General features: G+C 44.3%; 1 protein-coding gene across 4 annotated transcripts in view; it reads right to left on the bottom strand.

The window, feature by feature from the left end:
- ANXA13 (annexin A13) overlaps nt 1-15818 on the bottom strand; it is a 61237-nt gene that overhangs the window by 25359 nt on the left and 20060 nt on the right. For 2 of the 4 annotated variants that reach the window (XM_005885166.2, XM_005885164.2), the window contains exons 2-3: nt 14829-14951; nt 492-567 (exon numbers count right to left, since the gene is read on the bottom strand). In XM_005885166.2, the coding sequence (XP_005885228.1) occupies nt 492-567; nt 14829-14951 (199 nt within the window). The remainder of the gene's footprint in view (nt 1-491; nt 568-14828; nt 14952-15818) is intronic. The other 2 variants (XM_014532460.1, XM_005885165.2) reach the window with 1 other exon arrangement.

The following is a 15818-nucleotide window of genomic DNA, read 5'->3' as shown; positions in this document are numbered from 1 at the left end:
CTCTCCCTCTTTCTCTCTCTCTCTCTCTCCCTCTCCCTCTCCCCCTCTCCCTCCCTCTCTCTCCCTCTCTCTGATTTATTTAAGAATACTTACTATGAAGAAATCTCTTCTACCACTTCCCTTCCAGATCTTTTCCAACCTCAATTCCTTTGAGACCTCCCAACATTTCTTGGGCAATAAAGGGATACGAGGGGTTTAGATGGCATTAGCGTTCATGAACTATACTTCTCCTGAATTTCCTTCCACCTCCAGGACAAATTAAATGTTGTACTATCCAATTTCTAACTGTTATATCGAATCCTGAAAAGCAATAAGATCCGATTATAACTTTGGAATCTTTTATAGAGAACCTTAGAAGTAATCAACTTGGGTTAGCCTAGAGGACACAAGTTAACTGGGAAGTCATCTTCCTAAAATCATGGGAAAGTTAGACATGAGATCAAATTTAATCAACTTCAAAAGTAAATTAGCAAACAAAATACATTCCATACCCATTCCTTTGCAGGCTTTGTTCAGCTTTTTGGCATCTCGATTCACATCAAAACCCTGTTGACTTCTCTCTTTGGCCTGCAGAAAATAATTGAACAAGAGAGTGGATAATAACAGGCATTCTTAAATTATGTGTGGCCAAAATTGGTAGCTAATTAGAAGAGCAAGCAGGTATGCAAATGAGGGACCAGCTGCCACTTTACATGTGGGTGTATGTGGAAATCAGCTGGGGACACTCTGGCCCCAGAGAGATGGCTGGTACTCCTTGGGACCAGCTGGCCTTGGATAGCTATGGAGAATAGGCCCCTTTGTTCTCAAAGACAATCGGCCTGGCCAACTCTGGGCTGAGTGATTTTCATATCAACCCTACCTTTGTGTGACTGTCTCTGAAACAGAGTGTAATGCAGTGGGCCAACGTCCTGCAATGGTGGTTCCCCCTTTTGCCATGAGACACAAGTATGTCTAGGGAATAGGTGTTGCCACCCAGAAGCTGAGGATTCTAGGATCTTATTCCAGATCCACTTGGTGGCCTGGGGTAAAGCTTTGCCATTCACACAAAGAAAGATAATATTTAGTTAAGCAAAGTACCATATAGACCAGCCATAGCATAGTTACTGGTTTTTACTGCTCCTTGGGGAAAGAAAGTTCTATGTATATACTAAGCTAATGTTTCTCATACTTCAGTCATTGGCATAATACATGCACTGATTTGTCCACAGCTACTTAATTCTACATTATTACATTATTATTTGCTTACTATTTTTGTCTCAACCGACCTACTTTGTTTTTACTTAAAGTTATTTTAAGAAGGAAACTTCTATTAGCACTAAGATGCAAAACCAGTATCAGTTGCCTAAACAAAAGATAAACATGAAAATAAATACATGACTATAAAAATGTTAAAAGTTAATTGCAGTTATGCAACTAGTAGCTTTGAACACACCCTGCATTTCTCAGTGCTTGGTCTTTCCTCACAGGGACTCTCTTTGAGGAGGTGTCACTGTTTCCCATCCTTCGGTGAAGGCCAGTGTAAGGGCTCCATCTACACCACCGATTCCCCTCTCCCTCCCTTCATGTCCTGTGGCTCCTATTGGGAATGAATAGTGCACACATAAGGCCCAGCGGTCACGTTGCATTTATCTGTCTGGCATCTCTAGTTCACGTGGTCTCATTGGACTGTCGGCTGTAGGCCTTGGGCCCCATTGTCTTGCCACTGGTTGGGCACAAACCCTGTCACTCTGGCAGTTGTGGCTCGTTCAGGAGTGGGTAATCCAAGCAGCATTAGAGTCTTTCCCTTGGTTGCGATATAGATATTGGGAGAGATACGTCTGTCCCCACTGGGCTTGCTAAGCTAGAGAGTGTGGGTCTAGGGCTGCTGGCATCCACACTGTCCACTACATGAAGGGGACATGAGTTCAGAATGAAGCAAAGCAGGGGTAATAAGAGTAAAAATATGGGGGTTGGGAGGGGAGAGCGAGAGAGAGAGAGAGAGAGAGAGAGAAGAGAAGAGATTGGGTAACATTGTATAAATCCTCAGATACAGCATTGCCTAGAGACCCTTGTACTTCCCAGTTTCATTAGGTAGCAAACTACCACTTTCTTTTAAGTTAAAAACGAGTTTCCACCCTTGCAATCAAAGGTGTCCTGAGTTATATCCAGGGACTGGGGGAGGGCTGGCATGTAGGCCTTGGTTAATGGAGAATCGTGTCATCCTAGAGCCAAAGGGATCTCCATGGCCACCTGGTGCCCCACTGCCTTTAGATGGTAAGTGTGTGGCCCATCCTGAAGTAGGTGTCACCAACACAAGTCAGGAGGGGACCTTCCATTTGTTGAGCACCTGCCACGTGCCAGACAGTGTCTTCATTGACAGACCTTTCTTCATTATTCACAGGGAGGAGTGGGCCTTAGTAATCTGCTTTACAGACCAGGAGAGCTGGGTTCAGACAGGTTAGGGAATTAGTCTGAGGTCTGCGGGATGCAGGTTTGCGTCCAGCTCAACGTGTCTCTTCAGGCCCATGCTCTTGGGCCCAGTGCGCCATCCCGCCTCACACTCTGTGACCGGGGCCTTCGTGTCCAGCAGAGGAGTGACGTATCCCAGTTTCCCTTCCAAATCTCCTGTGGAGTATCATATAAGAAAGCTATCTGGTGCTTCCGAAGACGTGTTGGCAGGACCAGCGACGTAACTTGTGGGGCTCAGTGCAGAATGAAAATGCAAGGCTCCTTGTTCAGAAATGATTAAAAATTCTAAGACGGTGACGTCTGAGTATTAAACAAAGGTGCCAGGCCCTTCTGAGTGTGGGGCCCTGTGTAACTGCACAGGCTTCACACTTACAAAGCCTGCCCTGCTTTTTTTTTTTCTTTTAAGACTTTTTATTGATTTTCAGAGAGAGAGAGGAAGTGAGAGGTAGAAACATCAATGTGAGAAACATCGATCAGTTGCCCCCTGCATGCCGCCTGCCCGGGATCAAGCTCAAGACCCAGCCATATACCCTGACTGTGCAACCTTTCAGTGCATGGGATGACACCCAAACAACGGAGCCACACGGCCAGGGCACCCGCCCTGCTTTTTGATGCAAGTCTGGAAGGGGTGGTTGTCTGAGTGTGGGAATGCGGGTAATCTCGGAGAGGTAAATGGTGTCCGTGCTTTTCATTAGAAGCATATGGAGGCCTCAGGAAGTGAGGTGGAATTGAACCAGAACAGCAGAAATCTCGTATTAACAGACTGATTCATATAATGTTCTGAATGTCATCTCAGCCTCATCAGTGCAGAGAACTATTACCTGTTCCACTTCACAACTGACAAATTGAAATAGAGACACAGGTCGTGAGGTTGTGCCCCGCCGGGGGCCTGGCCAACGGGCGCAGGGCTGGAACCCAGCTGGGGTCACCCTTGCTGAGGTGGTGCTGGCAGCGCTGCCTCTTGCCCACAGGGACACTTTTCCTCATTTGCACAAAGATGCTGCCAGGGCTTGCAGGTGCCACGTGGAGACTTGCTTGGGATCACCTGGCTGGGCGATGGCTGAGTCACGGCCAGGGCTGGAACCAGGACTGTCTGACTGTCAGGTATGAAGTGACATTCCTGCCTCTAATCCCTGTTTCCCTAAGGAGGTTCCATGATAACATAGAGTTACAGGAGCGGAGGGATGGGAAAAGACCCTCTGAACACGCCCAGTTTGTTTTCCAGGGCCGAAAGGTAAGTGCCATTCGGGCTGAAATAACTGTGCTCTCTGGGGGGCGCAGTGGGAGAGTGTTGACCCTCCTGTTAGGAATAAAGGTATATTGAGACTTCATTTCTTTCTTTTTTGTTTAACAAACGTGGCATAAAAGTGTACATCAGATGCATGGCCATCAGCAGGGCTAATCACCACCCCCGGGTTCCTTCTAGGAACCGTTAGCCATGCTGGTTAGCTTTCCTGATCCCAAGACAGTCTGGTCTTGTTCCTCGTCACAGCAGGATATTTCATGTCAGAGTGAAGGAATTGTGTGATGCGATTTTTTAAAAAGGGGAAAAGAGAACAGTCTGCTTGGAATTTTCCCCTCTGCGTGGCGGGCACTGCCCCCACAATGGGCATGGTCATCCGCCAGGGCCAGTGTTGATGCAACGGGGTGCCCTGGGCTTGGTCTGATGAGCTGGGTAACCAACTCCTCCGGAGTGTATGCGGAGCGGACATTCCACATCCATTGTTCATTGTCAGGGGGCCAGGCAGCTGGCTTTGGGGCCTCGGGCCTGTTTGCCAACCAGAGTTCCTTTTTGAAACTTGAGGCCACGAAGCAGAACGTCCCCATGAAGCAGGTCTGCGGGAATGTGAGTCAGACACAAAGTGGGGGTGCAGGGGGCTCCAGGATGGAGACAGACATGTTTGTGAGGGTTTTGGCAAATACACACATATTTCACTGGCTTCCAACTACAAGTCATAATAGGTTTTTGTGTGTTTTTTTTTTAAAAAAATAGGATTTGTACTGATACTCAGGAGACACATAAAAAAGACAAGACATTAGATGCTAATAAAAATGATTACAGAAGTCTGGGCTCTCAGCCCACGTGAATCCAAGTTCGGGTCTGCCTCGTAGCAGCCCTGTGAACTTGGACCATTAACCTTTAGCCTCCCTGTCCTTATCTGTAAAGTGGGGGCAGTGTCTGCCTTGTAAGATTGGAGACTTACGTGACAGAGGTTTTCAAATGCCTGCGAGAGAGAGGGCCACACAGATGCCGGCTTCCTCTGCTGCTTTGGGCCACCCCTTGCTTTTTTGTCTTGTAATGATACTTAGATTTCAACTCTGCACATTTTGATTTACCAGGTGGCCATTGAGCACATAACAGTCAAGTTTAAGAACACGGCTTTCTAGTCATAATCCAGTGACTGCTTGTTACTTGGGGACCTTGGGCAGGTTTGGGAACCCCTCTGTGCTGTGGTTTCCTTAAGATAAAAGGGGATGATAATAGTGCCTGCCTCGCAGGACTTTTGTGAGAATTGAAAGGAAGTCATTCGTGCCAAGTATCTAAAATGAAGCCTAGCCTCAGCTGGTTTGGCTCAGTGGATAGAGCGCCGGCCTGTGAACTGAAGGGTCCCGGGTTCGATTCCAGGTTGCGGGCTCCATCCCCAGCAGGGGGTGTGCAGGAGGCAACCAATCAATGATTCTCTCTCATCATTGATGTTTCTATCTCTCCCTCTCCCTTCCTCCCTGAAATGAATAAAAATATATTAAATTTTTTTTAAAAAGCCTAGCAGAGAGTGTGTGCTTAATGAATGTAAGCGATATTAGTTGGAGGCAGATCGCCAATGAACTTTCCAGAATACGTTAATCCCCTTTCCTGCTCGAGACCTTTTCATCTTGTCAGTGGCGCTCGGACGATCAGTTTTTCATTGATCCCCTGCAGTTTGGATCTAGAGTTCCAGGCATGTATTTCACACGGGGCAGTTAAGAGGTTAACAATTCAGGCTGTGAAGTCCTGGGGACTCAGGATGACACCCCAAGGCCACGCTTGTTCATCAGTCCCATTGGACAAGGGTGGTCGTTCACACCTGATTGAGTGTGAGACACAACCTGGTACCTGGTGAAGTGCCGCCTGTGCCAGTGTGTCAGGTGCAGTGTGGACCCAGATACTATTCACCCACAGAAGGTCCTGCCTGGTCATGAATACGCTGGGGATGGCCCATCTTGGTGTTTCTTCCTTCTAGCATGCCTCCCTGTCACTTCTCTGTGTCTCCATGATCCTGCTTCTAAAACCAGGAAACGAATGCTCCCTTTCTCTGGAGGAAGGAGGAATAGAAATAAACGGAGGTGCCATAAGCCTCAGAAGCGGTGTCACCTGGACAGAAAGAATAGTGAACACACCATCTCTGGGAAAGGACTCAGGGATGTGCCAGCATCTGCGCATCCCCTGCCCTGGCCGATGCTCTGCTCTTGTATCAGATTCTGATACCCACAGTGGGAAGGGCAGAGTGGAGAAACAGACACGTGGCCAAGGGCTTCTGTCCCTGTGCACGTTAAGGAAGTCTTAGCTGTTCTGATCGAAAGGGGGCATTTAAAGAAAGTCTTCCTGCAGCTTGCAGCAAACCCTGGGGATGGAGTGTGTGGAAAAGTTGTTGGTGGATATGGTTTGCAAAGTGCTTGCTTTGTGTATTATATGGGAACCAGGATTTCCAGGGCCCAGCCTTCAGTGCACTCATATTTAAGTCACTCCTGTCAGCCGGGTGACTTGATCTTCTATTTGGATAGCATCCCAAGTGGAAAATAAGACTGCACTGCCTCCTGAGAGACATCTGAACTAATTAAAAAGCAATAGGCGGCAGGCAAATCAGACTGTCCTCGGAACAGTTCCTCCTACTCTCCCTGCTTCCTCCCTTCCTTTCTCTTTCTCTGCTTCCTTCTTCCCTTTCTCCTTCCTCCTCCCTTTTTCCCCCCCTCTCCCTGTCCTGCCCTCAACAGACAAGTATTGAAGATCTATTGTGTGGTGCTCACTACCCCAGGCCACGGGACTTAATGATCTATGAAACCCAGTCCTTGTCCCCAGGGAAATAAAGGTGAAAGTAGATCAATGACAACTGCATTATGGGTTGGTAAACAGTTAGGTGCAAATAGCTGAGAAGAGAAAAAGGGATTTTTATGGAGAAGTTGACATTTGTGCTAGTTTTTGAAAGATGCAGAGAAGTTAGGCAAGGGGGGTGGTGAGGAAGGGGAGGACTGGGGTGAGGGAAGGACATTCCAGGGAGAGCTACAGTGTGATGGTGCTAGTTTTTGAAAGATGCAGAGAAGTTAGGCAAGGCGGGTGGTGAGGAAGGGGAGGGCTGGGGGTGAGGGAAGGACATTCCAGGGAGAGCTACAGCGTGATACTTTCAGGGTCTGTGCATACATGTGCTTACTGTGACCTGTCACTGTGCCACTGCAGAGCAAACATGGTTGGTCTAATGACCTGGTGTGGACTTGGGAGTCAGACCTACTGTGTTCAGTTACGCTTTGCCCCTCGCTGGTTGTATGATGGTGGGGAAGTTGACACATCTCTCTGAGCCTTTGTTGTCTGTCTTTAAAGTGGAGAAGCACCCACTGACAAGGGTGGTGTGAGGTTTGGATGCAGTCGTGTTTGGGATGCGGTGGCACATGCCAGATTACAGCGAGCACTAGGTTGGTAGCACGTAGGTGGTGGGATGCTTGGTGACAGAGCATGTCAGGCTCATTTGTAAACTCTGAAATATTATCAAAATGTAATGGGAGTGGCATTTTGATTGTTTGCACTTCCCAGTGCAGTGGCCCTGGCTGGCTGCAGTCTGCTCGGTAAATATTTGAGAGTGTTGCTTGGTGTCCGGGCTCTGAGACAGCAGGGCTCTGAGGAAGTGCTGGGGACAGAGGGCAGAGGGCTCATTATACACGCCTCTAAAGAGGGCTGCTGTTCCAGCGGACGTGAGATCAGGAAGAGGCTGAGGAGATTAAATATGAGAGCCAGGATTCAAACCAGGTAGTGGCCTGGGCTTATGAGCAGAAGCAATATGGGGGCAGGTGAGGGTTGCGCTGGGGAGAGCCTTGAACTTCCCTGAATTCTCCTCAGTGTAAGCAGTGACCATTCCCACTGCTAGTCAATGGAACCTTGAGACAATGTTGGCACTTTGGGCTTAACTTGTGTAGATTTTACTTTGTGTAGATTTTAAGGTCATTATAGAATTGGAGAAACTGAGGTCCAGCTTGGGAAAGAGACTTCCTTGTGGTCATATAGGTACCCTTTCCCAAGATACCCACCCTTGAACCTGGCATGATGCTATTTCTCTCCTTATACTTTCTAAGTCTCTATTTTCCCATTTAAAAGGTGGTAATAATAGCACCTTCTTGTGGGTCGTTGTAAGGATTTGTATCCAAAGTGCTTGGCATGCCCTGACTGGTTTGGCTCAGTGGATAGAGCGTCGGCCTGCGGACTCAAGGGTCCCAGGTTCGATTCCAGTCAAGGGCATGTACCTTGGTTGCGGGCACATACCCAGTGGGGAGTGTGCAGGAGGCAGCTGGGCGATGTTTCTATCTCATCGTTGTTTCTAACTCTCTGTCCCTCTCCCTTCCTCTCTGTAAAAAAAATCAATAAAACATATATAATAAAAAAAAGTGCTTGGCAGGTGGTGAGTGCTCCATGTTATTCTTATCACTTCCTCCCACCTTGACCTGATTCCCATGGAGTGTTGAATGAGCTCTCGACATGGTGCTTTGTGAGGCACCTTTAAAACTGATTACATTATTTTGCCCAAAATCAGAACCCATTTTGTACTTATTGATAAGTAGTAGCTTAGAGTTTAAGAGAAATTTATGGGAGAAACACATAAAATTGAGAATGACAGCAGACTATAAAACACTATGTGCCAGGCACTGGTCCAAACAATTTACATATAATAACTCATTTATCCTAAGAGGTCGGTATTGTTACCTCCTAATTTGCAGATGAGAACACCAAGACATAAAGAGGTGAATAACTTGCCCGAAGTCATGCAGCTAGTAAGTGATGGAATTCAGACCTACACAATCTGGATCCAGAAACTCCACTATTAACTTATTCACCAATTTTTTTGTCCCTGTCAAAAAAAATTTTTTTTAATTTAATGGTAGAAAAGCTCAGTTCAATTCTTAGAATGCTGGTCTTTTTACAGAAACACCAGTTGAGACCTGCTGCTTCTCTGATGACCAGGAAAGCCAAGGACCCCTTGCATAGATTGTGGGATTATAAATGTTGTTGACCATGAAACACTAGGGAGTGAAATAAAAATCGAAGGCCTCTCCTGTGGGCAAAGAGTGTGTGCGGAGAGGCCTTACTGTCCAGGTCTGCTCCCAATATTTCTTCTGAGCCAAACGGAATCACATTTTCTGCTTCTCATCTGTAAGCTGGGACCAATTCCTGCCCTACCCAGCAGAATCTCAGGAAGATGAAATAAGGCAATGTGATTCATTCTGTCGTTATTCACAATAGATTAAAAAAAAAGATGTGGCACATAATATATATAATCCTGGATCCAGATTGTGTTTGAATTCCATCACCTACTAGCTGTGTAAAGGTCATATTGGCATCTGAAGTTTGAGAAACAGTGAATGTACCCAATCCCCATATTTTACAGATAAACTGAGACCTGCTTGTTAAGTCTCCCCAGGGTCACCTACTTGCTTATGGAAAAACCCTAAACTCTTCTCTCTAAGGATAAGTTTTTAAACCTCTAACTGATCATTTATTTGTATTTGAAACCAGTTAGTATGAATGCAAAGTGTTGTGCTATTAAAGTTCATGAATTCAGAGCCAGAAAATATCCTTGTGACATTTACATAGACATATTTAGTAGACATGGATGGGCAATTTGAAACAGAACAGAGGGGCCATTCACATTTTTAAACATGAATCTTGGATGATTAGTGGGATATTGTTTTATTAAGTTGACTATTTCTTGGGTACAGTTTCTTTGGAACAGTAAATTTGATAAAGTCTTGCTTTTAGGGGTTTTTAAATCGAAATCTACTCAAATGCTCGTCAGAGAAAAAGTAAAGCCATTAAATAGAAAAAAATATATTTCAGTATACTCTGTTGGCTATATTTAGGCACAGTTTCAATCTTAGAAGAATATTTGGCATTATACCATGTAGTTATTGCTCCATTTTAATTAAGATTCTCCATGGTCACAATGATTAATGGCAAAGCCAATTCCTCCATTCTTAGATCCTCTTCCCACTTGTACCCGCCTTTAGAAATCTATTAATCAGGAGGTAGACCAGATAGCTAGGAAAGTATGTTAGGAAACCTGGGCTCTGCTCAACCTTAGCAGGGTGCTGAGAAAGCACGGAGCTGTTTATTGCTATTGATCCATCTTTTCAAAGACACAATCTCAAAATGCCATGTATAAATTAAGTATTGGCCATCAGTCTAAATGAGTAGGAATATTTGCATCATTGGCAGATAAGGCTGGAAAAACAAAGCAAAACAAAACATTGGCTTGGATCACATCTCAATATGATTTACTTACATATGTTGCTAATGACTATGAAAATTGAGTGAAACGTTCTAGATTAAAAAATGATCTTTCTCCTAAGTTTGAGGTTACTTAAATGTTGTCCTATTAAGAACATCTTTTGATGAAGATTGATATAGTTAGGTTGTTTCCAGAAAAATAAGCTTTCTTAGCCTATGCCCTGGGTTGTACCTGTCAGTGTGATATTTATCAGTCAATGTGATATTTACCAGTCAACGGTGACTATGGGGTTGAGACCTGACCTTAAGAAGATCTTTAGGTGCCGTTATTCCTGAAAGTACTGACAATATACTTAGAAGTGCATATGATGAGATGGGCCTACAGTGCAGTGGGCTCTGGTATAGGGAGATTGAATGGAGGCTGCGCCCAAACAGAGAGGTGAGTTTCACTCAGTATCTTTCTAGGTGAGCCTTGCTCATCTAGGCAGGAGAACCAGCAGCTCCGCAGCCTCATTCCTGGGTATTCCTGCAGAAAAGCCCTCTCACCCTGGCCCTCAGCAGTTACTAATGTGCTAACAGCCTTTGGGGGGGGAACCGCTGCCTCTCAGTTTCTATTGTCACCAACAGGGCTACAAGGGTCCATGTTCGAGATGAGTCGACTTTTACCTGGTGATGAAAGAGGCAGTCAGTGTGGGGGAATGCCTGGGCCAGAGGAGCGAGCAGAAATTCATGGTTGCTGGTGGAAATTCAGCCAGATAAAGATATTATGGGGTCATCTCCTACCCAATAGCCTTGCTTTCCCATCTGTGTCCAATGAAGTGATTCTTAACCAACCAGGAGCGATTTTGCCTCCCTGGGGACACTTGGCAATGTCTAGAGGCATTTTCAGTTGTCACAAATAAGGGAGGTGCTACTGGCATCCAGTCATAGAGGCCAGGAATTCTGCCAAAAATCCTACAAGGCACAGGACAGCCTCTCACAACAAAGAATCCTCTGGCTCCAAATGTCAATAGTGCCAAGATCTAAAGTGCTAACGGTCTACAACCTTGGCCTAGTGGTTGTAACAATTCTGTCAACACATTAGTTTAAAAGGTGTTGAGAAGGCTGAGCTTCTCCTGGTAAATGGCACATAGGTACCGACTAAAGCAAGATCCCAGTCACAACGAGCAAACTGTGGTGGTTACCTAAAAGGGAAGATTAGAAGAGGACCATGGTGTCTTTAATTTTTTTTTAAGCAGCCCAGGTGACAAATCTGAAAGTCGAATGCAGGGATGAGGTCACTAGGAGGAAGAGCTGGAGTTAAAGTCCGTCCAAAGGGAGAAGCCTGTCATCGCCCCCCTGCTTCTTTGACTGCATCACAGTTGTTGGAGGCATCACAGCCTCCACCAGCAGCCTCAGCTGACTCATTCTTAGGGGCCCTTTAGTATTATGTTGGGCCAGAGAACTCAGACTTCCTTCTAGAAGCAGAATAACATGCATTGTCTGGAAGTAAGATTTTGTGTCCTGGTGAAAATGACTGTCTGCTTTGAGGTTGTCCACAGATTGTTTGGGGAGTTAGAGACCCCTGAAGAGTGTTAAACCTCTAGCTATCCAATTACTGCTGTATTGCATCAACAAAAGTGAACCTGGAGGATAGTGTGGTAGTGGGGAGATGATGGCTATTTCTCAACCGTGAAAGAAACCATGCCTTCAAGAGTTATGAAAAATGAAGCACTTTTCTCACTAGAAAAGAATTATCCATTTCCTTCTTCTATTGCCAAAGGCTGTTTTCTTTGCCAATTTAATGAAGGTACAAACTCAGGATTCATTGCCTGCAGGAAAAAAAGAAGCTAGTGTGCTCTGGAATCCTCAAGAGTCAATGATAAGTGGGTCAGATGGAATTGAAAAGAGAAAATATTGGGGGCTGAGCTGGGCCAGTGCAGCACTGAATGGTGCTGTGTAGTAGAGCATAATCAATGATATGAACAAGTTCTGATTTGCTGAAAAGGTAATGAGGTGAAATAGCTAAATTTGCTTTGAGCAAATTTTTGTCTCAATCAGAATCAAAACAATGGATCTTATTATTCCCCCTGGGAAGGGAGTTTAAATGTGCATTGGATCCAAACCTATTAATTATTTCTTTAAATTTTAAAAAACATTTTTATCTTTCTTTTTGTTCCAATCAAAGAAGGTGTGCTGTAGTGGATGCCATAATTTGACGTTCAAGGGCCTTTTAGTTTCCTCTTAGACTCATGGTGGTGTTCTGAGGACTCACTTTCTGAAATAAAAGTTTTCCTGATAAGAGAGGTATGGCTGCCTGGTCTAAGCTGGTTTCTGCTTGGGGTTCACTACATTTCTTTGGCTTTTGGGGTCATATTTTAACACATACTCTCAGTTAAAACGACACTCCCTTTTATCCCAAATTCCCATCACATTTTTACCTCCCTCCAGAGCCTCCCTCCTTTTCTTGGGAATCCAGACCTATTCCCCTTGTGTCACGTGACTCCCAGGTGTTCCTATCCACCTTCATCTGAATTTGCCTGGTGTTTACCTGCTGCAAGTCCCAAACTGCTCTCCCTTTTAGACAATATTTATATTGGCACAAGGAAGTCATAAACGTGGCATGTTCATAAACACTGAACATGCTGAGCAGATGTTCTCAAGTCCCAAACTGCTCTCCCTTTTAGACAATATTTATGTTGGCACAAGGAAGTCATAAACGTGGCATGTTCACAAATACCATGGCAGGTTGCTGAGCAGATGTTCCCACATTCACAGGCTCATAGTTTTCATTTATGGACACTCACAATGACACCTGCCTTTGTGGGCAGGGTGCTGATCTGTCCTTGTACGGGTGCTGGTGTGCTCCAGGTCCGTGTTTCTCAAACTCTGCTGCCCATTAACATCGCCTGGGGAACAGTTGCCAATCCCAATGCCCAGGCCCCAATGAATTCAGACTCTCTGGGGGTGGGACTCAGACATCTGTGATTTCTAGAACTCCCCAGTGTGCAGTTGGAGAACTTGTTCTCCAGTTCAGTGCAATCACTTGAGGATCTTGTTAAAAATGCAGATTTTTGACTCAGTAGGTCTGGGTGGGCCTAAGAGTCTATATTTCTAATAAGCGCCCAGGCAAAAATGTGGGTGCTGCCACCCTCCCAGAGATCGCACTTTGAGTAGCAAGACTAGACTGTAATCCTGTCTAGTGGGTCTTCGAAGTAATTTTCCAGAAATCATTAGTCCTCTTAAGTTTGTGATTTTTTCCCATATATATCAATGGTCCCCCTATATCTCACACCCTCTCTATTACTCCACCAATACCCTACAGCCACACTCTATGTCACTTTATCTCAGTACTCTCTTTCCCTCTAGATTCTGATTCTCTTGAAAACAATGCACATGGTATATTGGAGTGTCATTTGGCTAAAGCGAAGCATATTTTTCTGTGGATCTTATTTTTCTAGACAAATAACAAAGTCATTGAGCACAAGGATATACAAGGATATACCCTCTAGGCTCAGCAGACTCCTTGAACATTGTGTGACTTAGCAAATGATAATAACCCAGTATCTTATTACTGCTCCAAATAGGCGAGTCACAAACACTAGGTCTTTAGTTTTAAAAAAAATCATGACTCATGACAAAAGGATGGGGGTAAAGCACAAAGCAAAAAAAGTAATTTTCAGTTTTTAGAATTGGCTAGTATTTCCTATTATAGTACCTTGGAAAATGTAATCTCCTGGACAAGACTGTTGGCTTTAGAGCAATATTTGCCAAACAGTTATCTATAGAACCCTGGTCTGTGGGCATATTCTTGGGGATTCAAACCTCTCCTGGTAGGCTTCTTAAATAGTATAGTGAAAGCCGATAACTTAAAAACGAATATAAAGCATATTACATCATCAGGATGGCCAATCATGACCAAGACTCATGATTTCAATGCCTGCATTTGTGTGTCTACTTATGATTGTATATATGCCAAATAGCCATACTTTAATTGTGCAGGATAATGATAAAAGAACAAAAAACAGAGGGAGGTTTAATATTTGCATTTCAGCCAAGAGGAGGCCCAACTGTATTGCAGAGAGTCTTATAAACAAAAGTTTATCAGTAGTTTGGATAGAGAAACGTGATAGGAGAACTAAGAAGTCACACAGCCCATCATAGCAATCAGGGCTGTTTTCACATTGAGCAAGACCATTTTAATCTCAGCAAAATAACATCATCTATTACACGAAAGCAAGAACATACATTTGTACACCATCAGCTTATGTTTTACTAGTATTTAATTTTTTAAAATTTGTTTTGGTTATATAGTTGCTTCAGAACTACAAGCATTGTCCTAAATTTATATTCAAGTTACTTTCTTTTTTTAAAGGAACTTGCATGCCCCCTACTGAGGACCGAGCTCACAACCCAGGCATGTGCCCTGACCAGGAATCGAACCGTGACCTCTGGTTCATAGGTCCATGCTCAACCACCAATGCACACCAGCTGAGCTCAAGTAACTTTCTAATGCAAGTCATTAAAGTCATTACTGGGACAATGTTTTGTACTTTCAAAAAGTTTTGCATCTACTCATTTAGCAACATAGTCTTCAAGCAGATTCATTCTTTGGGCACACCTTAAATTCTGTTAGTATTTTCAAAAATGTCCTAGTGGCCATATTGTAGCCTCATGCTCTGCATCTTAAGGCACTGTTAAGGGGACACTGTTGGAAATGTAAGCTCAGTGCTTAGATTACATTTTTAAATTAGCTGAAAATATCATAGCAAACGTTTTCTGGGGGAAATGTTTCCTTGCTTGGAAGTAATGCCTGGTGATGACATTTTCAGACTGGAGGTTGGCAGAGGGGCCGATAAGACAAGTGGTGGCGAGTAACACTGGGCTCATACGAAAGCCCAGTCATACCTATGGTTTGGAGGGAAAACGTGCTTACAGGCTGATGGGGCTCTGGCTGTCCACTCCCTGACGGGCGGCTGAGCGGCTGCACGGCTGCCAAGGGTGGGGTGTCCCCTTTGGGCAACTGCTGACTGCCCTCTGAGAGGCAGTACGACTGGCTCTGAAGAATCAAAAGAGAAATACGTAAAAATGCTGGACCACTCACAAAGGCCATCTCCCTGTGGGTTGACTTTCAAGGGACGAGATGCCCTACTAAACTGCCAGGGGAGAGGAATAGGTTTCAGTTTCTCTGAAAGATATACTGACTAGTATGTAATGTTATTTACAGATGATTTAAAAAATAATGCCTCTCTGAAGAAGAAACTTGTAGTTTTGCAACCATATGAGTGCACGTTTAATTTATAGCAAAGGAAAAAAACCCATATAAACCAAGTTAGAGTTTCCAGAACATTTTGGAGTTTTATTCTCTTTGCTCCTCGTGCTCACACAAGAAATCATTTTGTTGCTGTGGGAAGCCATAGTAGGTGCAACAAAACCTTATGAAAAGTCTTACTGTAACAGTTTCAGCTATTTATTTTTCAAGATTTTACTCTGACCTGCCTTGTGCATAGTTGGTTCCAAATGGTAGTATTTTAGTCAGTTGTTAGTTATCAGTGATTTAGACAGTTTTTTTTCCACAAGGTATTTCAGAAGAAAAGTAAAATATTGAGTCAATTTCCTAGATATTTGCAAAATATCTGGATATTTGATGCTGTTTAGAAATAATACTGGAATATTTTCAGCTTTTAATCCAAGTTATATGGCCTTGTAGGAGTATTTTTACCTTGGTCTACTGATCTTTGCAAGAACCCTGCCTTCCCTGCAGAACTCTGATGATCAGTCTATGAACTTTTGTGCATCTTTGCTACTAACAGCGCTAGTCATTCATTCCACAAATACATATTAACCATTTTGCTCTCTGCAAGGCACCTCATTTTAAACACTTCCCTGAAAGAATCTTCATTATCACCTTAATCTCCCTCCTAAG

Source organism: Myotis brandtii, unplaced genomic scaffold (genome assembly GCF_000412655.1).
Source record: "Myotis brandtii unplaced genomic scaffold, ASM41265v1 scaffold896, whole genome shotgun sequence".
Lineage (NCBI taxonomy): Eukaryota > Metazoa > Chordata > Mammalia > Chiroptera > Vespertilionidae > Myotis > Myotis brandtii.
This window is presented reverse-complemented; position numbering and strand designations above follow the sequence as displayed.